At 36.8% G+C, this 23,832-nt stretch overlaps 2 protein-coding genes across 4 annotated transcripts in view; both read left to right on the top strand.

Annotated features, from left to right (window-relative positions):
• sgta (small glutamine rich tetratricopeptide repeat co-chaperone alpha) overlaps window positions 1-12,780 on the top strand; it is a 51,506-nt gene extending 38,726 nt beyond the window's left edge. Inside the window, exons 11-12 of one of the 2 annotated variants that reach the window (XM_079845271.1) lie at window positions 8,909-9,031; window positions 12,180-12,780. In XM_079845271.1, coding sequence (XP_079701397.1) covers window positions 8,909-9,020 — 112 coding nt within the window. In that variant the 3' untranslated portion in view covers window positions 9,021-9,031; window positions 12,180-12,780. Of the gene's footprint in view, window positions 1-8,908; window positions 9,032-11,472; window positions 11,597-12,179 lie in introns of those variants that run through there. The other variant, XM_079845272.1, reaches the window with a different exon arrangement.
• A 10-nt stretch (window positions 12,781-12,790) lies between these two features.
• LOC307143571 (zinc transporter ZIP3-like) lies at window positions 12,791-17,758 on the top strand. 2 transcript variants are annotated; one of them, XM_079845279.1, is made up of 3 exons: window positions 12,791-13,077; window positions 13,593-13,918; window positions 15,114-17,758. In XM_079845279.1, the coding sequence occupies exons 2-3, from the start codon at window positions 13,712-13,714 to the stop codon at window positions 15,852-15,854; spliced, it is 948 nt and encodes a 315-aa protein (XP_079701405.1). In that variant the 5' UTR covers window positions 12,791-13,077; window positions 13,593-13,711; the 3' UTR covers window positions 15,855-17,758. The 2 variants fall into 2 exon arrangements, with proteins under 2 accessions (XP_079701405.1, XP_079701406.1); XM_079845280.1 differs by having other exon boundaries at window positions 12,995-13,077; window positions 13,667-13,918; window positions 15,114-17,751.
• The last annotated feature ends 6,074 nt before the right edge of the window (window positions 17,759-23,832 follow it).

The following is a 23,832-nucleotide window of genomic DNA, read 5'->3' as shown; positions in this document are numbered from 1 at the left end:
CGAATATTCGAAAATCGCGACCCATCCCTAGTTAGGGCTAGATTACAGCATGAAACCTGTTGTGCATATTAATAAATTTAATTGCTTTTCCTCTTCATTTTCGTTATGCATTATTTGTTTTGGTTGTTTAAAAACGCGCAAAAATTTTTTCATCGACTAATCGATCGATTAAAGGTAGGGTAGGTAGGTAAGAATGATCTAAAACACTTTTGTCCAAATTTGTTTAAACTTTATATGTCAATACATAATTAAAATTTAAGTACTCTGAAAAAGAGAGTATAAAAATCAAGTGACTCTAGACTTTTTAATCTGCAATAAACACCGCTCATTATTTTCTTTCGGGCCGAAACAAGTGATTGTCACTCTCTCTCGCTATCATGGCTACCGCCACTTTTGCTCCAGGATCTGCCCACATGCGCGCGTCCCAGTGTTGCCAAGTCGGGCTACTTCAAACACTCTTGCCGCGGGCGGTTTTTCATGTCCGCGGGTTGAAGCGACCCCAATTATGTGATATTTTGCCCCGAGATTTGCGAATTTTAGCAGGCAGCCCTACCAAAAAGACACATATTTTTCTTGCAGCTCGAGTTGTTGTATCTAATACAAATTAAGCATCTCTAGTTGATTAGTAAAGATAAATAAGGCGATCTGGCGCTGGAATGTGTTTGTGAAATCATGCAGAGCTCGTGGCCGCTGTTTTCAGCAGCGGTGGCTCGAGCAATCGATTGCTGTTGCGGAGACTTCATTCACGAAATATACCCTAATGTGTCCCTGTTCATGGTATACAATTACTGATTAACATCTTTGGTTTTAATGAGAAAATAAATAAACTATACTCAGCGGATCTATGTATTTATTTACTACCATAAAGAATCGCTGGACTGCAAAATATTGTGTTATAGCAGTCGTAAGGAACTATCATCCCATTTCTTGACACACACGCGCACACACACTCCTATCGCAGATTTTTTATTTATTTATTAACCTGAGGGAAGGGTTCTGGCAGACCAATCACAGCGCTTGCGGTCCGCGTAGAATTGACGCGTTGTTACATTTTTGGAGAGGTGCGCGTCAGGCTACGGCGTAGGGTACGGCGTATCCAACGCGTCTATGCGTAGGGTACGCCGTACCCTCTGCGTGCACTCGACGCAGAAGTATAAATTGGCCTTTAGTAGAGATGATAAATACTCAATATGCTTAGCTCAAGTTGATCGCTGTCGTGTCGAATTTCGCAAAATGTAACTTTAGATAACAAAATGCATGTGTAAAAGCTAGTACACCGCATCCAGGAACTTTTTTTAGAACTAAGTTAGCTTTAGCTACTACTAGGGGTGGGAATCACAGGTCAACACACGATACGATAATATCACAATATTTTGCCCACGATAACGATATATCACGATACCAGCGATTCTGTGACAGACAATATATTGCAAGAAAATCACCCACGATATATCACGATATCATTTTGTAAATGGAAAAAAAAAGCATCAAAAAAGTCATATGATCATGTATTTAATTTATTAAAACTTCATCTTTTTTGAAATAGCATTAAAGAGCACCTATCATGGAATTTTGAAATTTACCTTTCATGTAGTGTGTAACATAGATCTAAGTGAACAAAAACATCCTGTGATAGCTTGAAATATGACAGTGCACCGTATATATAGTTATTTTCTTTCAAAAGTAAGAGTCGACTCGGAGTCATTTTTAAGAATCGTTAGAAGACCGAAGCTTTTTCTCTGACTAGATGACGTCAACTTGTCAAGTTATTTGAATACGATACGCCCACTTATTGCGCTCCAAGACGCCAGTGAAAACTAGAAAACATCATGGCGACGAGACGCTGTGTTCTGAAGTGGCACTCAAAAGCAAACTTCTTTCATCTGCCCAAGGATGAGCATTTGAAGACTAAGTGGCTTGAAGACAAACCATACATCGTTGCGATTGTGTGTTTATTAGTCGTCAAATGTATGTTTCGCGATCTCAGGAAGCTTTTATTATGGACTTCTATTATGGCACATGGTTCTTCTTCGTCTGTCTGTACCATACATGGACTACATGTGCACAGAGCGCCCTCCGGCTGCCAGTATGAATTGAAAACAACACATAAGAGACTCAGTCGCTCATGATTAGGCTATAACTGCCCATTTTGAGGAAGTATTGAATAAAAAATACTCCTCTGTTTAGAAATTTGACACAGACATATGAGAATCTATCAATATGTCTCCTCATCTGCACACTTTTGAACTAAAAGCCCTGAGGGATGTTGATTTGTCGCGAGTCTTCGTGAGGAGAATAGAGGAGTTTTTTTATGAATGAGATCAGCTGAGGCTCATATTACAATCAAACAGTATCGACGCGGTTTTCATATTCATAACTCCTGACACATATTAACAAATTACTGTCACTATAAGACTTTGATGGGCGTTCCGTTTCCGAAAATATCTGCACAGACTAAACCAATCACAACTGACTGGGTCATCGGACCAATCACCGCAGATTAGCGTCACGTAAAGGCGGGGTTTTGAAAAGTGAATCACTAAAGGAATCATTTGAGAATCGCTGTCAAAACAGGTAAAAATAAATGCATATTATAAGAAAACTAAAGTCTTTTTTGTCATTGCATGCATGCAAAACTGTTGTTGGGGACTTCTAAAACAATATTTGGAACATTTTAAATGCCATGATAGGTGCTCTTTAAAGTACAGTAAGTGCATATAAAGCTATCAAACAGCCATGAAAGAACAGTTTCTGTGACTAAATGATTTATAATAAAGAAAGGTCACATCACTAACTTATTTATAGCAGCAACATTTCATATTTAGAAATTGCAAAATGCACACATTACTAAAAATTTACAAAAACACACCCAGTATAAAACCTTATATAATAAAATATGGTCACATTTGAGTACCAAGTGGTACAATAATAAACTTGTCTTTTAAACATGTACACTGTCAGAGTCCTGCACGGGTGAAAAACATCCTACTGTGTCAGATACGGGTGCAGGTCGGGTAGGACAAGGGAGAAACACGGGTCTAAACACGGGTTTTAAACAGTCACGTGCAAACATATACATATATATATATATATATATATATATATATATATATATATATATATGCATATATATGCATATGCGCATGTATATTGTAGATGTGTTCCTAAAACATATATGCATATTTTTATGAACAGATCTACAAAAATATGCCTGTATTTCAAGTTGATAAAATAATTTCAAATCCATATCAGTTTATTTGTGGCCGCGCGACGCGCGCTCTCCCAGGAGAATGACAACCGCGCGAGCGATCTGCCTGCACTGCAGTCGTCGAGATGGATCCCGAGGAGTTGAAGAAAAGATAGCCGCGAATGTTAAACTTCATCGCTGAGGAAGCACACCATAGTACACAGATAACTGTGGTAACAAACCAAGCACGAGCAGTTCTATCAAAAAAGGTAGCTTTGCCATACAAATGTCATCCAGCGTAGGCTGATTCACTGATGGCGCACGAGGTGGGAATGCATGTTGGTTGTGTTGCCATTGTACTTTATTTTTCCGAGACAGTTCTTGCCGATTACATAGTCTTTAGTGAGCTTTTTTTGTATCGTCACTACAAAATCCAAAATGGACCCAAACTTTTGATGCGGGTGCATTTGTGATTTATTTTTTTTGTCGGCCAGCCATTGCGCTCGTATTTCTTCTTCACTGTTCCGTTCATCTGATCATCTGCAATCTGGGAAGCGCCACGCCACCACCACAGGAAGTCTGGGGGTACTGCCACTCCGGTAAGCCAAAGCGGTAACCAGCCACAATGTAGACATTAATTTAAATATTCAGTTTTTAAAAATATCGATACTTGGAGCCAGATTATCGATAACGTCTCGCGGCCGGAAATATCGCGATAAATCGGCATATCGATTTTTTTGTCCCACCCCTAGCTACTACCCTCTGTCTAAACTCTTTTACCATGTTCACCGGTAACTTTACCTGCACGTTTATTTCGGCCCTTGGTTTGTTTTTATATACTCTACCAATGTTTATGTTGATGTTTTTATCTTGTATCTGTGTGTGTCGTAGACACTGTGTTGTGTGTGTATTTTAAACTTTACCAGTATCGTTATTCTAGCTTGATAGTGAGTACTAAAAGACATCTTATTTGTTTATATTCATAATGATAAAGTTAGATTTTTTATTACATGTGATTCTGACATGTCACTACATGCACTTCTCCGCTCGCCTCAGGTAAATAATGCGTCTTTCAGCTGAGCTGATCGCGGTCGGCGTGTTTTGTTCATGTGTTTTGGGGGCGTGGCTTTGGAAAGAGCCCAGAAGGGATAAGGTGGAGTGAATGGAATTAATTAGCTGTCTTTAAAACAGTCGTGAGAGGTCTACAGACACTCAATTTTTATACTTTCTTTTTCTGAGTACTTACATTTTAATTATGTATTGATATATAAAGAAAGTTTAAACAAATTTGGAAAAAGTTTTTTAACCAAATCCTACCTACCCTACATTTTAAGTGCTAGATTAATCGATTACAAACAGAATCGATAGCTGCAGCCCTAGTAGAAAGTAACACAATTTTGGCCCTGTCCACATGAACACGGGTATTTTTGAAACCACATCTTTTTGTATGCGGTTTGGCCGTTCTTCCACACGCAAACGCAGTATCCGGTCACTGAAACCACACTTTTTTGAAAACTCCTTTTTAGAAACTCAATTTGCAGTGGTGACGTGTGGATAGTGCTGGGCGGTATGAAGAAAAATTTATATCACTGGAGTGACGCCAGCTTTGCAACAGAGCAATCATTCTCCTACCTTCACATGAAGTGGACGAGGGTGAATTGTCTGTAGACACAGACCCAGAGCCTTATCAATGCGAGCCGCTGGCTCAAACTGCGTTAACTCCCGATGCCAACGATGCTAGCGAAGCAGTAGCGCTAGAGAACTGACCTAATCTATGAACAGTCAAATCCTTACACTGAATGGCACTAAAAATAGATCAGATATCTGATATACATACAATGTATTTTTATTCAAATTAACTGAATCAATAAGCAGCGCAGGACCAATAAGTTCAGACCTAAAAGCCTATTATAGACGGATTTTCTCAAATAAGTTAGACTATATACGCCAGCACGTTACGGTATTGTTAGTCTGTTACCGTGGCAACCACTTGCGTGTCAGGGTTTGAAAGCGCGTCTCATGTATGAAAACTATCTGTACACTTGAGGGGCGGCAATAATATCGCAAGAAAAGCCTGACGTGTACTGACAACTGCATTATTTAACCGTATTTTCTTCATTACAATGTTAAAGCAAGTGTCAAGTCAGTTTCATTCATAATGTTTCTACTTCATGTAACATGACAGTTCATACTGGAGTGAAGCCGTTCTCATCATGTGATTGGGGAAAACATTTCTGAGGGCGTGGGGAGCTTGTGCCAGGGGTGCGGATAGTGAGCTGTTGGAAGTGCCATCCTACGTCACGATGTACCACAACGTCCAATAGGAAAATTCAACTGCAGTAGCCACCGTTCAACCTTAAGAGGGCAGCACTTTGGCGGTTTTACACCATATTTTATAGAATTAAAACACTTTTGCTCAAATGTCAAAACATTTACTCGAATCAATGAACAGCATTAATAAAGCCCCAGTATTACAGATCATTAACTAAAAAAAGTTGGTTTAGGGTTTAGTTACCCTTTAAGTCGTGATGTAAGGAATGCCGTTTCTGGGTCCAAGCCTCAACTCGTTTCACTTGAGAATGCCATCGACGGCCGTTTATGAGTGCTATTTATTCATATTAAACATCAAACATTTAAAAAAGTTAAACATTTTAAATATTTAAAGTAGAGATGCTCCGATCAGCATTTTTGGGGCCGATCACCGATTACCGATCACCAAGATCATGATCTGCCGATTGCCGATCACAGAATGGCAGGGGAATGGCAATCTTTTATCTATAATCTTGCAGAGTTTGCACCATTTGTAGAAATGAAACTAACTCTAAATGAACTGAGTCAAGATCTTGAAGAACCACCAAGTGTTTATTTTAGAAAATGAGATAACTTAAGGCTACTGTAGGCCATCTTTCCCAAATAAATGTATATAATTATCTCACCTAAATATTTGATCATGTAGTGCATTTTTGTTTTTAAAAACAATTTTTCAGGTATGTCTAACATTAGTATTGAGGTAAGAAATACTAAAGACATTTAATAAGAAATCAAATGTAAATTAATATTGGTCTTCCCTGAATAAATTAAATTAGATTAATCCTTACACTTAAGGTTGCAAAAGGTAGTCATTCAAGAGCAGTGAGTGTCATAAAGGTTCATCAAACAACACAAGAAAGAGAAACTCAGACAGCAGCAGTTTATTTGACAGCTGTCACTTTAAGAGCGAACACGGATACAGTTACATGCAGTTGCACAAAATGTTCACTCGCGAATCACGACAGAGTTTGTGCATACTCCTCAAGACGGTAATGTAGTACATGCATTTGTGTGTGTGTGTGTGTGTGTGTGTGTGAACACTGGCAAGACTTAAAAATAAATGCAAATGATAAACTTTAGTGACGATGCGACACTGCCTCGATTGTGCAAAGTGGCAAATCCTGTGTCAACTGAGCAGCTCGATTTTAGTGCACATGCGATGCGCTGATGTGAAGCCATTTGAGCATTTTGAAAGGGAGAGAGAGAGCGGACACGCGGTGATTCACGCGCGCTGTTTGTGAACATACGTCCCACAGAACGTTTTCAAATGACTGCGTAAGTTATTTAATATAGAAATATGAATTGTACCTCACCTTCAGCATTATAATTATTTTACCAGCGCTGGAAAGAGAATAAGACTGTGTTGCTGCATATCATGCCCTAGCTCTCACGGCAGGCACGGGTTTTATGTGTCGTCAGCATGCGATCGGTTCATGAGATCGGCCTTTTTGGAGACCGCCGATCAATCATCCCAAAGCGATTATCGACCGATCGAGATCGGTTGCCGATCGATCGGAGCATCCCTAATTTAAAGTCTACACAACAGTCTCTGGGCTCACAGCGTCACAGACATTAATATTTTAACAATTTATAAAAGATTAATCACTTTCTGGCCATCTGGAATTTTGGTATGGAGATAAAGGTTATGATTATAATTTTTTTTTGTAGTATTACACCACATTGTGTGTGTATATTAGCCGTTTGTTGTTTTTCTTGTGGTATGAGACCCGGAAGCGCTGCTGCGTGACGTCAGACTTAACAACCGCATCACGGTTATATTCATGAAAACAGTTCTCTTGCTCTTGTGACATTACTTAATTATGTAATATAAAAATGAAATCTCAGAATTTTTTGGGCATTTATATTCATTTTGAGCATTTTTTTAAACTATGCTGCATGGATTTTGAACCCGGCAGCACAGTAAAAAAAGAAAATCACATTACAAATAAGTTATTGATTGCATTTTAAGCAGTAAGTTTTACATCAAATCACATTAATGACGTTAAATCAGACAATGCACCAGCAATTTAGTGATATCCTTGCAGTTGTGGTCTTGAGATAAAATCCCGAGTCCTCCAAGTCTGAGATCAAGACAAGACCCAGGAGAAATGCAGTCGAGACCGAGACCAGAACAAGACCTTCATAAAATGGTCTTAAGACCTGTCTCGAGACCAATGCTGCGTCCCAATTCGCATACTATCCGTGCTAAATAGTATTCGAAAAAAGAATTAGTATGTCCCAAATCTTAGTATGTTGAAAAAAGTATTCCAAAGATTCCCGGATGGTTTACTATTTCCGGTCAGAATCCGAAGTGCAGATCGATGCGCACTCTAACGGCTGATATTGCCCACAACCCATTGCGAGATGGACGAGGATTCGATTAGAACTACAAACGCGGATAAAAAGTGTTTAAAAAAACTACAAACATGACGGTTACGCGAGTCTGACGGTTAAGTGGAGAGGATTAGATAAAGTGGTTTGAGTGAGCAATTATCAGTATTTAACCGGACGAAAAGATATTTATTCAATATTATCCACATTATATTTCACCTGCAGCAGCATTGAGAACTTTTGTAATGATACGTTTGGCCATTAACTTTGCAAACACATGAGAGGAGTCTAAAGACCCACGAAAGGCAGATCAACGAGCGACTACATTTCTCTCCGATACGGTAGGAAATTAAATTTAAAGTGGGGGATTTGAACTGTGACGATGATTGACATTTTAAACGGTGACGGGACGCACGTAACAGAGTCCGTTAAAGATGACGAAGTAGTATGTCCCAAAGCTTGCATACTCTTCTGCTACACACTCAAAAGTATGTACTTTTTCTTCATAAAAAGAGTACATACTTTTAGGACGTAGTATAAGTAGGCGAATTGGGACGCAGCCCAAGACTTGTCTCGAGTACTACAACACTAGTATACACACAGTAGAAGATTTGGATCGGTCCTGTCAAACAGATACCCGATCCGGCAAATAATGGTTCTACCGATACTGAGTATCTGATCGGTGCATCCCTACCCCTAGTAGAGCTGCACGATAATCGTTAAAAGATCACCGTCTCGATTCAAACACAATCGTATTCCTAAATAACAGTGATTCGGCTATGTCCATTAAACCTTTGACAAGTATGATCACAGGGAACATTCAAATCTGCTTTGAGGCTGCTGTAGACCCAAAGAGAGTAGTTGTCATGTAAAGGTATGAAACGGCTTCACAAAAGTATTTTCAATCACATAGTATCATTGTTTCTCTGTTACAATAAGAGAATAGTGATCTCTATTAAAAAAATAAAAATTATCCAGAATTGTACAGCTCTATTTCATAGATTACCATTCTACTTTCTAACTGAAATATCATGGTTGTATTCAGTGGGGCTGACCTAGTGTTTTCCTGTTGCTTGACAGGGGTCAGCAATTTGCACAGCAAATGCAGCAGCAGAACCCTGAGCTTATCGAGCAGCTGAGGAGTCAAATGCGCAGTCGACCTCCCAGTAGTGCTGGCAATGATGAACCCTGACACTCTCCATGGTACCACACATCACTCAGTACAATTATTAGTGTGAATAAATTGACATTTAAAAGTTTTGAACCTAGCTTTAAAGGGATAGTTCCCCCTTTCTTTTTCGGACCTCAAAAGCAGAAATGTAAAAAATAGTCCTGCACACGCTCCTTCCTATAATGGCAGTGAAAAGCGACCTGGCTAAAACATTACAAAAAATATACAAAAGTGTCACGCAATGATACAGTGAGACGTGCACCATATATGGAAAGTGTTCAGGAGGCATGCTATGAGGTTTTGCGAGAAAGAAACCGTGACTTTATTCAGTCAAAATACTGAGCTCGGCCGTTACTCTGCGCACGCTGTGAGAGCGAGAGAGCCGTCAGCACTGACTCAGCAACCCCTCACCCAATGTTGACATCACAACCGGTACACAATATTCACTTCAGGAGTATTTATTATTAGTATTATTGTATTATTTCTTATCATATACCTTATAGAAAAGACGAGAGTCGCGTTTGTTTCTATTGAGCCTGATTTCTCAAAATGGTGTGTGTGCTTATCCTGGATACCATGACAACAGTGCGAGTTGTAGTAAGCATGAGCACCGGCTCGCACGCACTCACAGGAACGTACGCAGAGTTACGGCCGAGCTCAGTGTTTTGGCTAAATAATACTGTTTCTTTCTCGTAAAACCTTATAGTATGCCTCCTGAACACTTTCCATATATGGCACACATCTCACTGTATCATTGCTTGATACTTTTGTATATTTTTTGTAATGTTTTAGCCTGGTTGCTATTCAGTGCCATTTTAGGAAGGAGCGCGTGCAGGACTATTTTAAAAATTTGAGGGCCAAAAAAGATAGAAGGTACATAGGGCATTAGAATAACAGAAGGGTGAGTAAAAGATGGCTTTGTTTTCATTTCAGGGTGAACCATCTCTTTAATATGTTCTAGACTTTAATAAGATGTTTTTATATATATATATATATTACATATTACACAGTGAGGAAAATAAGTATTTGAACACCCTGCTATTTTGCAAGTTCTCCCACTTAGAAATCATGGAGGGGTCTGAAATTGTCATCGTAGGTGCATGTCCACTGTGAGAGACATAATCCAAAAAAAAAAATCCAGAAATCACAATGTAGGATTTTTTTAAAACTATTTATTTGCATGATACAGCTGCAAATAAGTATTTAAACACCTGTCTATCAGCTAGAATTCTGACCCTCAAAGACCTGTTAGTCTGTCTTTAAAATGTCCACCTCCACTCCATTTATTATCCTTAATTAGATGCACCTGTTTGAGGTCGTTAGCTGCATAGACACCTGTCCACCCCATACAATCAGTAAGAATCCAACTACTAACATGGCCAAGACCAAAGAGCTGTCCAAAGACACTAGAGACAAAGTTGTACACCTCCACAAGGCTGGAAAGGGCTACAGGGAAATTGCCAAGCAGCTTGGTGAAAAAAGGTCCACTGTTGGAGCAATCATTAGAAAATGGAAGAAGCTAAACATGACTGTCAATCTCCCTCGGACTGGGCCTCCATGCATGATCTCACCTCGTGGTGAGAAATCAGCCCAGAACTACACGAGAGGAGCTGGTCAATGACCTGAAAAGAGCTGGGACCACCGTTTCCAAGGTTACTGTTGGTAATGCACTAAGACGTCATGGTTTGAAATCATGCATGGCACTGAACGTTCCCCTGCTGAAACCAGCACATATCCAGGCCCGTTTTAAGTTTGCCAATGACCATTTGGATGATCCAGAGGAGTCATGGGAGAAAGTCATGTGGTCAGATGAGACCAAAATAGAACGTTTTGTTCATAATTCCACTAAACGTGTTTGGAGGAAGAAGAATGATGAGTACCATCCCAATAACACAATCCCTACTGCGAAGCATGGGGGTGGTAGCATCATGCTTTGGGGGTGTTTTTCTGCACATGGGACAGGGCGACTGCACTGTATTAAGGAGAGGATGACCTCATGTATTGCGAGATTTTGGGGAACAACCTCCTTCCCTCAGTTAGAGCATTGAAAATGGGTCGAGGCTGGGTCTTCCAACATAACAATGACCCGAAGCACACAGCCAGGATAACCAAGGAGTGGCTCTGTAAGAAGCATATCAAGGTTCTGGCGTGGCCTAGACAGTTTCCAGGCCTAAACCCAATAGAGAATCTTTGGAGGGAGCTCAAACTCTGTGTTTCTCAGCGACAGGCCAGAAACCTGACTGATCTAGAGAAGATCTGTGTGGAGGAGTGGGCCAAAATCCCTCCTGCAGTGTGTGCAAACCTGGTGAAAAACTACAGGAAACGTTTGACCTCTGTAATTGCAAACAAAGGCTACTGTATCAAATATTAACATTGATTTTCTCCGGTGTTCAAATACTTATTTGCAGCTGTATCATACAAATAAATAGTTGAAAAAATCATACATTGTGATTTCTGGATTTTTTTTTTTTAGATTGTCTCACAGTGGACATGCACCTACGATGACAATTTCAGACCCCTCCATGATTTCTGAGTGGGAGAACTTGCAAAATAGCAGGGTGTTCAAATACTTATTTTACTCACTGTGTATATGTGTGTGTGTGTATATATATATATATATATGTATGTATATGTATATATGTATGTATATATATGTATATGTATGTATGTGTGTGTGTGTTCAAATACTTATTTTCCTCACTGTATATGTATGTATGTATGTATGTGTGTGTGTTCAAATACTTATTTTACTCACTGTGTATATGTGTGTGTGTGTATATATATATATATATATATATGTATGTATATGTATATATATATGTATATGTATGTATGTGTGTGTGTGTTCAAATACTTATTTTCCTCACTGTATATGTATGTATGTATGTATGTATATATATATATATATATATATATATGTATGTATATATATATATATATATATAAATGTATATGTGTGTGTATGTATATGTATGTATATATGTATGTGTGTGTGTTCAAATACTTATTTTCCTCACTGTGTGTGTGTGTATATATATATATATATATATATATACACACACACACACACACACACACAACAATGTTTTTGTGGTTTAGCTTTACAAATATTCAAACAACAGCTTATTATATACAGTATATCTGTTCAGAACTTAACATCACATCTCTTATTTTGCACAGAATTTAACTCTTGACCTGGTGGACCTGTGGAAGATGGGCTACTTTTTTATTTTTTAAGATATACCTTGTACCTACAGCTCCAGGGACAAGACCACGTTTATTCATCTATAAAAACTGCATGTGTTCCCACTGATCCCCCCCCCATTGCCCTACCTGTTGGAAGCAGTCATCAGTGCACAATCTGCACATCGTATTTGGGCACTGAACTCTAAAGAAATGTCTGATCAAATTAAATATCACACTGGGTTAACACTATATTCCCAAGTAATAATTTTGTGATTGTAATGAATTGCTGCTACTTGGACATTATGCAGTTTTGTTGTGTTAACACCTCAGTGATTCATCTGTCCTATGACAAGTCTCTGCACATGATCCTTGCCAACTCCTTTCAGTTTAGACAATCTCAACATGGACAATTAAATGTCAGATTTCAAACAAGACTTGTGTTTTTGCTGCTGAAACTTTGGATTTCATAACTGCTTTTCATTTTTGCAACCAATGAGATTTGTCAAAATTACCATTGTTACTTAACATACATTACGTGTCCTGGTCTCTTTTGAATTAAAGAAAAAAAAATGTTTTGTCCATTTTGGAGAACTGCTATGTGTGGTGGTGTATTTAAGAACTTGCCATTTGTAAGATCACTTTCTCAAAACCTAGCTGCTTATATAGACAGCCTTTTGTGGAAACGTTTGGAATATTAATTCAAGCATTCTTTGCACCCTTAGCGGAAGCAAAATATTTGCACTTTATTTTTATTTTTAAATGGGTGACGTTTTAAACGCGCTTATGTTGCCTTGCAACGCGTACTAGCTAGGCAGTTCAAAATCGGTTTTGAGACGCAGCCTCTGAGTCGGAACAGTCGCTTCAGCCGCAGGAAGTATCTGAGAAAATACGGGTAAAACGTTTTATTTCATGCATACGTATATTAAGTATTATCTGCTTGCTGTTCGGTGAAGGCGCCTTTACATTTATTTATTCTATATTACTGGATTAATGTGCTTGAAGTGTTTAACTTGGACTAACCATTTGATCTAAGAAACTGCTGTAAACGACGCCAGGTTATTAATAGAAATTCGTAAAACAACTTACTTGCACATCTTAATATAATGTATTTGGTCGTTTAAGTTACATGTTTTCGCAATACATGCACCAAGGGCTTGTTTTTCTACTTCGATAGCTAGCAGCTCATCAGAGTTAGCATGCTAATGTGTACGGCTGTACGCTGACCTCGTCGGTCACATGAACAGAAAATTGGTCGTCGGGTGTGAATTAATACATTATCAGAGTAAATTATTCCTGTTAACTGTTGTCGCACAAATACTGGTTTGAAGTTGCTTAAATTATTTTATTTCTCATATATTAATTACGATGTTTGTGAAACTGGACTGACGTTTGTAAAATTTCTTTTAGGGATGTTGACCATAACCTGACCCCAGGCTGCCTAGAAAGAAGTGTGGATTTGGGTTATTCGTTGTTTATTTCAGGTGCACAAAGTTTGCTGAAGTGGGATCGCAGCCCTTCTCCTCAGCATGGAGATAGCTGTAGTTAAAATCCTCTGCCTGCTGGGGGTGTTTGTCCTCATGTTGGGGGGCACCCTTATTCCTGTGAGGGTGATGCAGATGGAGTATGATAAAATCACAAGGTACAGAAGAGTAGTTGCTTTAAGCAATTCTTTTGGAGGAGGTGTATTTCTGGCCACCTGTTTCAATGCCCTTTTACCAGCAGTTAGAGAAAAGGTATGTAATCGATCATGATTTAAGTTAAACAGTTAACTCAAACAATACAATTGATCACCCTCAGGTTGTTCCAAAGACGTTTTTTTTTCCCCAGTGGAATACTAAAGGAGACATTTTAAAGAATGTACTGGTCGCTCATTTCCATGTAATTACAATTAATGTTTGAATTTGAAGTTTCAAAAAGGATGCAGAAGTGCCGTAAAACCGGTTTATATAACGTGTGAGAAACAACACTTCTATGGTACCTTTGCATATTTTTTAAAGATTGTAAGATTCAGTCCCATTTAATGGGGGGAAATTAGCAGATACATTCTTTAGCAATTTTCCTTTCATGTTCAACAGAAGAAATTAAATCATATGTGTTTGAAACAACATGAGGGTGAGTGAATTTTATTTGGGAAAACTAACTCTTCAAGACCCTTAAGTATTGTATTTTTCTGTTGTGTAACCAAAGTTCGTTATAAAATCAGAATTATCAGGAAGTTCACTGGGATTTAAAGGTGCACTATCATATTTTGTTCAGTTGAGTACTTAGAATATCCCAAATGTTTCCAACTATTTGTAAATTGTGAGAAAATAGCATTTAACCAAGGAACTGGGACAGTCGCCTGTCAATTGCGTCATATCTGTATTATCCTCAGTTTCCGGTTTTATTTTGCAGAAACACTTTACTCTTACTGCAGTGTGCAACAAGTGTTAGCAGTCAGAGCAAACGCACAGAGTAACATAACAATTTTCAACACACTCAGATGTATCTAATATGATAAACAGAGCTGCGTTACCTCATACTCATGACTGGGAAAGCGTAAATGGCGCCGGTGACTGTGGCATAATAAAAGTCCAGCCGGCGATTATGCCATGCTCGTGAGGCGTGTGTTGCGCTCTTCTTATTAACAAAATCGCTCCTGCGGCCTTACTCAGCTCCCACAACACTCGGTCCTGCTCTGCTTCATACTACAGTAACGTTAATAATCTCATCCATGAACATGATTTCTGCCCGATTCCTATCCCGAGTCTTTTCCACCGGCTGTGAGGTGAAGACCACATGCCCCAAGATTCTGCACTCAAACTTGGTGTCATCAAACTACGCCTTTGTTTTGAATAGGCGACCTCTAGTGGACGGAAAAGTTACATAGTGCACCTTTAAGGAATCAAGTAACTGTTTGTTCATGTTGCCTTGGCTTTTTTCTTTTAGGTTAAGGACATTTTGGAAGAGCTGAAGTACACCAATCAGTACCCACTGGCAGAGACCATAATGATGCTTGGATTTCTCCTTACAGTATTTGTGGAACAGACTGTGCTTACCTTCCACAAGGAGAAGCCCTCGTTTATCGACCTGGAGACATTTAATGCTGGTGGCTCGGAAGTGGGGAGCGACTCAGAGTATGATGTTCCATTCATTGCTCCCGCTCGGGGTGCGGCCAGAGCCCAGCTGCACCCTTCCCATCACCACGGACACTTCAACCCTTCTGAGCTGAAGCGTGCTGGGCCATTGAGATTAGCTAGCCTGGTGCTAGCACTGTCTGCTCACTCTATCTTTGAGGGTCTTGCTTTAGGTCTTCAGGAAGATGGGGCTAAGCTTGGAAGCCTCTTCATTGGAGTGGCCATCCACGAGACGCTAGCATCTGTGGCACTGGGGGTTAATGTTGCCAAGGCAGGAGTCCCCTTACGAGATGCCTGTAAACTGGCCATAACAGTAAGCCTAATGATTCCTCTGGGCATCGGGATTGGCATGGGTATTGAGACGGTCCAGCACTTAGCAGAAAGTATTATATCTGTAGTGCTCCAGGGCCTAGCAGCCGGCACATTCCTCTTCATTACGTTCTTTGAGATACTCTCACAAGAGCTGGCGGATAAACACGACAGGCTACTGAAAGTTCTGTTTCTTGCATTGGGCTATGGTGTACTAGCAGGACTTGTCTTTATCAAATGGTAAAGGAGTTCAAAAAGTTTACAATTTTCAAAAGTTGTGAACTGCTCTTCTTGAGCACTGTTAAACAATAGTTTTTGAAATCTACTGTAAAAAAAATGTATATTCTATAGATCAAGAGTTTTCAAAATTGTTGATGCCAACGACACCAAAATAGGATGATTCCATTGTTAGGGACCCCTTTTCTAACATATAAAGGTACCTATAATAGCTGCTATATTTAATTTGTAATAAAATATTAAGTATCATATATGTATATATGTTATTTTCAAGAATTTAATAATTTGCTTTAATATTGTCACTAAGGCCAAAATAAATTGAAATATTATCTGGAGAATATTTACTTTGTATCTAATTTGTAAGTTGACATCATGCCTTTTGTTAGACGTATAAACCTTTCAAATAAAAACAAGATTTATTGTTTATTTCTTAATTCTTAAACAACTGCCAATAGAAAAAGAATAATTGATTAATCTCATAAACAGTGTTGGGGGTAACTTATTACAAGTAACTTGAGTTACGTAATAACGTAATATTTTTCCAAGTAAATAGTAAAGTAACGCATTACTTTTCAAATTTACAACAAAATATCTGAGTTACTTTTTCAAAAAAGTAACGCAAGTTACTTTATCACATTAATTTGACTGACAGCTCTCCTGCCCCCATGTTGAGAAAAATAAGTGCAGAGGGGTTGTGTGTAAACATGATGGTTATTGTAGTTCTAGACTAAATGTGAGCATTTATTTATCTCACTTGCACAATAAAGATTCTGTATTCCTCAAAATGAATAAAATCAGTCAAATGCAAAATCAGAGTACTATGCAAACCTCCAATAATTAAATGTTAAATAAAACAACTACTTTTTATGCATAATCTACCTTTTATATTTAATTTACCAATGTCTTGCTGCTGACCTTTGATGATGAAAATTACTAGATGTTTTGTTTTTATTGGTAAAACTTTTTTCTCCTGCATCCTATTCTATCATTATCCAGAATGGCAGCACAGCAGAGCTGCGCCCTCTACTGTTCATGCGTGAATTTGCATTTTTACTGCATTATTTATTATTTCAATTTTGGTATGAAGAGGTCTTTACCGTTGCACAAAAATATAACTTTTTTTGTTATAAACAAAAACAAGCCCAGCCCAGGTGAGAAAAAGTAACACAAAATTTAGTTACTTTTTAAGGGAGTAACGCAATATTGTAATGCATTACTTTTCAAAGTAACTTTCCCCAACACTGCTCATAAATTCCATTGATAGCAAAAGTAAATCATAATATTGGTAAATATGCTTACATTAACATGTCAACTTTTTTTTTTATTACTTTTTTTTTCCACTAAAACCTATTTGTGACCCAGGACCACAAAACCAGTCATAAGTTGCACGGGTATATTTGTAGCAATAGCCAACAATACATTGCATGGGTCAAAATTATTAGATTTTCTTTTATGCCAAAAATCATTAGGATATTGAGTAAAGATCATGTTCCATGAAGATATTTTAATGTCCTACCATAAATATATAAAACATTTATTGTTATTAGTAATATGCATTGCTAAGGACAGCTTTAACGGTGGCTTTTTTGCACCATCAGATTCCAGATTTTGTATCTCTACCAAATATTGTCCTATCCTAACAAACCATACATCAACAGACAGCTTATTTATTCAGTTTTGAGATGATGTATAAATCTCAGTTTTTTTTTTTAAAGTCGACCCATATGATTGGTTTTGTGATCCATGGTCACATTTGATGAACATCCTATTATTTAATGGAATTTGTGCATGTTGATTCTGAATGACTACTGTAAATCATTTTAATATTTAAATATTTAAGAGTCAAGAGACAATACACAGTGGTGCCACTCATTTAGTTTTTACCCATCCTTTAAATAAATATCATATTGTATGTTTTGTTCATTTAATATTTACCAATATTACAATGAATGGATGAATATTACTGTTTTGTTTTGTAGAATGATTTGCTTTCAGATACTTTTAGCTGAATACAAATGTAAATGGATGTTCACAATGACAGCGAAGAGACTGGAAGCCAGTTATTTTTAACTGAGAGTTCAATGTTTTAGTAAGAACGTTGTGTTGAAGTTGGTCAGATTTGTTTACTATAAATTCAGTGTAGTTGAGTGCACATAATACAGTCAAACTGCCAAAAGTCTGAGTTACTTGACAGAGCAGCTTTACTGGGGAAAAACACTCATGATCAAAGCAGAGACTTAAGTTGTGAGCTGACTGCAGGGACTGTAGACAGATGTTTTTTTTTAAAGTAGATTCTTAGGGAACTTTTAAGGTGAATGTATTTGAGCGGCCTGTGATTGGTGGGTCACCATTTGGTGTAATGTACTCTTTTAATTTTATGGTTATAGGATTAATTCCATTGGTTCATTGTTTCATTAAGGCTATATTTTAACTATCCTCAGAATTTCTTTGCCTAACAGTCATGCTAAGCTTCACACGTAAATGCAGAGAATTGTTGAATTCCTTTTTATAAGCTTATGTTGTGCATTGGGTTTTGACATTGCCCAGTGTGAGCCTAAGAACATTTAAAACTCGCAAACTTTTTTGTGTTTGAACAATGTTTTTTTGTTTTTTTTTTGTACTGTATATCTTTATTTTACTTTTCAGACATGTCCTTTTACAGCTATATGAATCTTTACAGATATATTGTTTGATTGTTTCATATCAGGAATTCTAAATAGCTATTCAATGTTCAAAAGCAGTTTCCACAAGTCAAGCAACATATACATCTGTTGCATAACTGAGATACAACATTAAGTAAAAAAGAAAAGAAACAAAGTTAAGTCTGTAGCATTTCCCTTTCTGTGCTCTTTTACAAGGATCAATTATGATATTTCAGTGTTCAGTGATATTTGCAGTCCTTTTTGAAATGCATAAAGAATTTTATCTTTTTAATTTTTGATTAAATAAAATAATTATTCTAAATCAGAACTATTTTTTGATTCTCTTATTTACTAGAGATCACCATGTAACCAGTCTGATCCTTTTTAAGTGTCACAAAGCCACAATCTGACACACAAAGGTCAACTTATCAGTCCTATTAACACGCACTGTCTCAATCAGCTTCCTAGTTCAGTAGTCAGGGCACTGATCAAGGAGTTGGCCATTTTAACTCTTTCATTTTTTTTAAGTAGTTTTTTTTTTGGTGACATACAAACAAGTCCATAACTATAGCAAGGAGAGTCAAAAAAGGTAAGCATATTTTTATAGAAAAAATTCATTATATTTGTAAATTTTACATAATTGTATAAAAGTACTTTCTAGTGATGGGCAGACCGAGGCTTCGTGAAGCACTGAAGCAGTTGAAGCAAATGTGTCATTGTTTCGAAGCTTCGATTCAATCTACGGCGCCATCTAGTGGTCATTTCCATGTGTTGATCTGAAATACCTTGACAATGATCCATGTAAAAAAAATTGTTTTTAACATCTGTCTGACAACTACATAATCTTGGTTTTGTAACCTGTAGCCTCGTCATTGTAAAGAACTTTATATATTTTGTTTGTTATACAAAATGAACATTAATAAAATAAATAAAGCCACAATGTGTCACATTTGTCACAAAACATTTTTATTCAAAAATATGAATTGCTCAGCTGTTGAAGGACTCAGCTGACTTCTTTTTTTTTTACATATAATTTCTCCAGCCTTTGAAAAAATCCTATCGCAAGGGACACTTGTTGCTGGCATGCACAAATATTTTTGGATGATGTAAATACATGGATGATGTATTGTTGCAGAAGGCTAGCTGCCTATCACAATACACACATCTCACTTTATTTGGTGCTTCCAAATGGAAATGCTCCCACACCACAGATGTACGGCCTCCATTTTTATATATTCTATTAATATATCTATCTATATATCACCTATGAATCTATATCTATATAATTCTATATATCTAACTTATGCTGTCCTATCTATCTGTCACTATCTAACTTAGCCTATATGAATGTGTCACTATATCTATCCTAACTAAATGTCACTGTCTATACCTATCAGTCAATATATCTTATTTAAATCTAGCCTAAATATAACTAACCAAAGCGCACTATAAATCTCACTGCTATCACAAAATCACTGCTATCACAAAATCACTCTCCTCTCACAAAAACCCACGAGGTGAAGATGGATTTACTTCACTTTTAAACTGTGGTGAATTAGTTTTATACAGATGTGTATGGAAGGCCGTTTCAGCATAAAAACGTTCCAGCGTTACTCGTCGTAATTATATTTTTACTAGTAACAATTAAATTAAAGAGCTCTACAATTCAATTATTACTAGTAACAATTACAATTAGAGAGCTCTATAATTCAATTATTACTAGTAACAATTATGATTGTAGAGCTCTCTAATTGAATTATAGAGCTCTGCAATTGTATTCTTACTAGTAACAAATGAATTGTAGAGCTCTATAATTCAGTTTTTACTAGTAACAATTCCAATTAGAGAGCTCTACAATTCAATTATTACTAGTAAGAATTCAATTGCAGAGCTCTCTAATTCAATTACAGAGCTCTGCAATTGAATTAGAGAGCTCTCTAAATCAGTTCTTACTAGTACAAATTACAATTAGAGAGCTCTTTAATGCAATTCTTACTAGTAATAACTGAATTAGAGAGCTCTACAATTCAATTCTTACTAGTAAGAATTCCAGTTATAGAGCTCTACAATTGTATTATTACTAGTAAGAACTTGTATTCATTAGATGCAAAACATATTTGCGATTACACCCATTTCCCTCAGCAAATCCCGCCTGCGGTGCTACACTTCAAAATAAAAGTCCCATTAGACAACTTAGATTTTGCAATTGAAACTTAAACTACATTAATTCATAGCTTTATACTCTAAAAATTATTAAAGCTCAAAGAAAACATGTGTCTCTTTGCTGCTGGTCCTGGTAACGATATAGTTTACCAGACAAAATATAATCTAATTTTTGTGTTTATTATGCACTGTATTGAGCTACATATAGGCTAAGTATTAGGCTAGCCGTCACTCCGACATGAGATTTAAAATGTATTTCTCTCTTTTTTTAGTCATCATGTTTGTTTTAATTACCCAATAACTACTATATATGGAATATAAGTATGAGAGAAAAATAATGATTACAATTTTTTTAATATTATATATAATAAGACATTTTTAAAAAAATATTATATACACCCAAAAAGTGTTGACTGTGGAATAGCCTACTGTAGGTTGGAAGGAGATATATTTAAATAGACTAAACCTATTCTGGCTTTAAATCGTTACAAATTTCTTGTAGCCTAAAATGTTTTTTTTATTTTTTATTTTCATGACCAAACAAACAAATAGAAGGCCAAATTAGGGGTATGCAATATTGACAAAAAAATATAGGCTACATATATTTTTAGGGATTTTTCTTGACAAGGATAAGAAGATATCTTGCTAATTTTGGGGCTTTTTTTGGTTTTAGGCTCGTCTAAAACCACCACTAGGTGGCAGCCCAAGTCTGTCTTAATGACTGATTCATTGAATCATTAATTCAAATGAAAAATTTGCTTTTCATTATTCCCATATTACACTGTATGATTTAAGAAAATAATGTTTTTAATAATGTCTAAATTTGTTCAAAACAATCACTTTAATAAAGTTTGTAAAATGTTTGATACATAAAATAATTCATTTTTGTTCAATAAATATGTTCATTTTAAAAATACAGAAACTATATGATTACTTATATTTTACCCAAAATACCTTACTTTTACACATTCTTCCATTACTTGTGCTTTTTCATTACCTTGAACAAAACTGAAAAACATTAACAAGACCTTTGTATCTAAATTTATTCAATAATTTTATAAATTCTCATTTGCCACATAAACTACAACATTAAAAAAACACCTATTTAATATAACGTTAAATATTACATCAAATTAGCGCCAAATCAACTTTGTGTTGCAGACCTCTGCATTTCTATTCATCATTAAAAATGCCTTGACTGAACAACCTGCAGTGCAGTCGGCCATTTTGTGAATATGCGTGAGGCGTACCCTAATTATCATAATGAGGTAGTACTAAATAGAGAGCTCTACAATTCAATTCTTACTAGTAAGAAATGCCATTGTAGAGCTCTACAATTACATATTTACTAGTAAGAATAGAATTAGAGAGCTCTGTTATTGAATTGTTACTAAGAATTCCAATTAAAGAGCTCTCTAATTCAGTTCTTACTAGTAACAATTAAATTAGAGAGCTCTGCAATTACATTCTTACTAGTAACAATTAAATTACAGAGCTCTCTATTTCTATTCTTACTAGTAAGAATTACAATTAGAGAGCTCTGCAATTGAATTCTTACTAGTAATAATTGAATTAGAGAGCTCTCTAAATCAATTACAGAGCTCTCTAATTGAATTGTTACTAGTAAGAATTACAATTAGAGAGCTCTCTAATCAAATTATTACTAGTAACAATTACAATTAGAGAGCTCTCTAATTCAATTGTTACTAGTAAGAATTCAATTGCAGAGCTCTCTAATTCAATTACAGAGCTCTGCAATTATACATATCTTTAATTCGTTTTTTTACTAGTAAAAATTCAATTAGAGAGCTCTGTAATTGCATTTTTACTAGTAAGAATTGAATTAGAGAGCTCTACAATTGTAATAGTTACTAGTAATAATTTGATTAGAGAGCTCTCTAATTGGAATTCTTACTAGTAACAATTGAATTAGAGAGCTCTCTAATTCAATTCTTACTAGTAACAATGCAATTGCAGAGCTCTCTAATTGTAATAGTTACTAGTAAGAATTGAATTGTAGAGCTCTCTAATTGGAATTCTTACTAGTAACAATTCAATTGTAGAGCTCTCTAATTAAAAATGAATGGAAGTCAATGGAGACATACTACTAGTAAAAATTCATTTGTAGAGCTCTCTAATTAGAATTGTTACTAGTAAGAATTGAATTAGAGAGCTCTGTAATTGGAATTGTTACTAGTAAGAATTGAATTAGAGAGCTCTGTATTGGAATTGTTACTAGTAAAAACTGAATTAGAGAGCTATCTAATCATAATTGTTACTAGTAATAATTGAATTATAGAGCTCTGTAATTGTAATTGTTACTAGTAATAATTGAATTGTAGAGCTCTTTAATTTAATTGTTACTAGTAAAAATATAATTACGACGAGTAACGCTGGAACGTTTTTATGCTGAAACGGCCTTCCATAGATGTGTGACTGTGTGGCTTGTTCCCGCCCCCTTTAATCAACGCAGTTTCGGAAGGCGCCACCTGATGAAACACTTTGAAGCTTAAGGTGTGTTCGACATCGGCTGCGGCTGGATGCAACTGATCGGCGAGAGTAGCCGCGTGCAGGCGGGGAGGAGCTGCAAACAGACGTGAAGTCGGACACTTTCTGCTTCCCGCGGTGACGCTCGCGCTGTGTTTGCACACTTTATCAGCTGAAGTGAAATAAATGCAATATTTGGCAATACACAGATGTTTCAGAGACATTATTGTCATGTAATACTTTATGCACTGCTTAATAGAGCGTGTGTTTTTACAAGAATAAAGTTCAACATATAAGCCTACACTATCAATGAAGTGGGGTCTATGTTTTTAATCAGTTATATTTTGATAAACATGACAATATAACATCGCGACTACATGAAAGGAGGTTTTACTGTTATAAAAAACAGATTTGTGCGCATTAGTGGAGCTGAAGGTTTTAGAATAAAGACGAAACACACGTGATCGCTGTCATGCGGTGAATCTGGCCAATCGTGGAACGGCTGTGTCGTCATCAGAGCCCGTGCAGCCTCATGCAGTCGCTCTCGAGAAACTGCACCGGCTGTAATCGCCGGCTGCTCTCGAATCGCTCTCGCGGCACTTTGTTGACATACGTCACTGTCACGTGGCGTCGGCGCTGCCTCAAGTCGGACAAAATTTCTAACCGGCATGCACTGCTTCAAGTCAGCCGCCG

The sequence above is a fragment of the Gobio gobio genome (genome assembly GCF_949357685.1).
Source record: "Gobio gobio genome assembly, chromosome: 19".
Classification (NCBI taxonomy): Eukaryota; Metazoa; Chordata; class Actinopteri; order Cypriniformes; family Gobionidae; genus Gobio; species Gobio gobio.
This window is presented reverse-complemented; position numbering and strand designations above follow the sequence as displayed.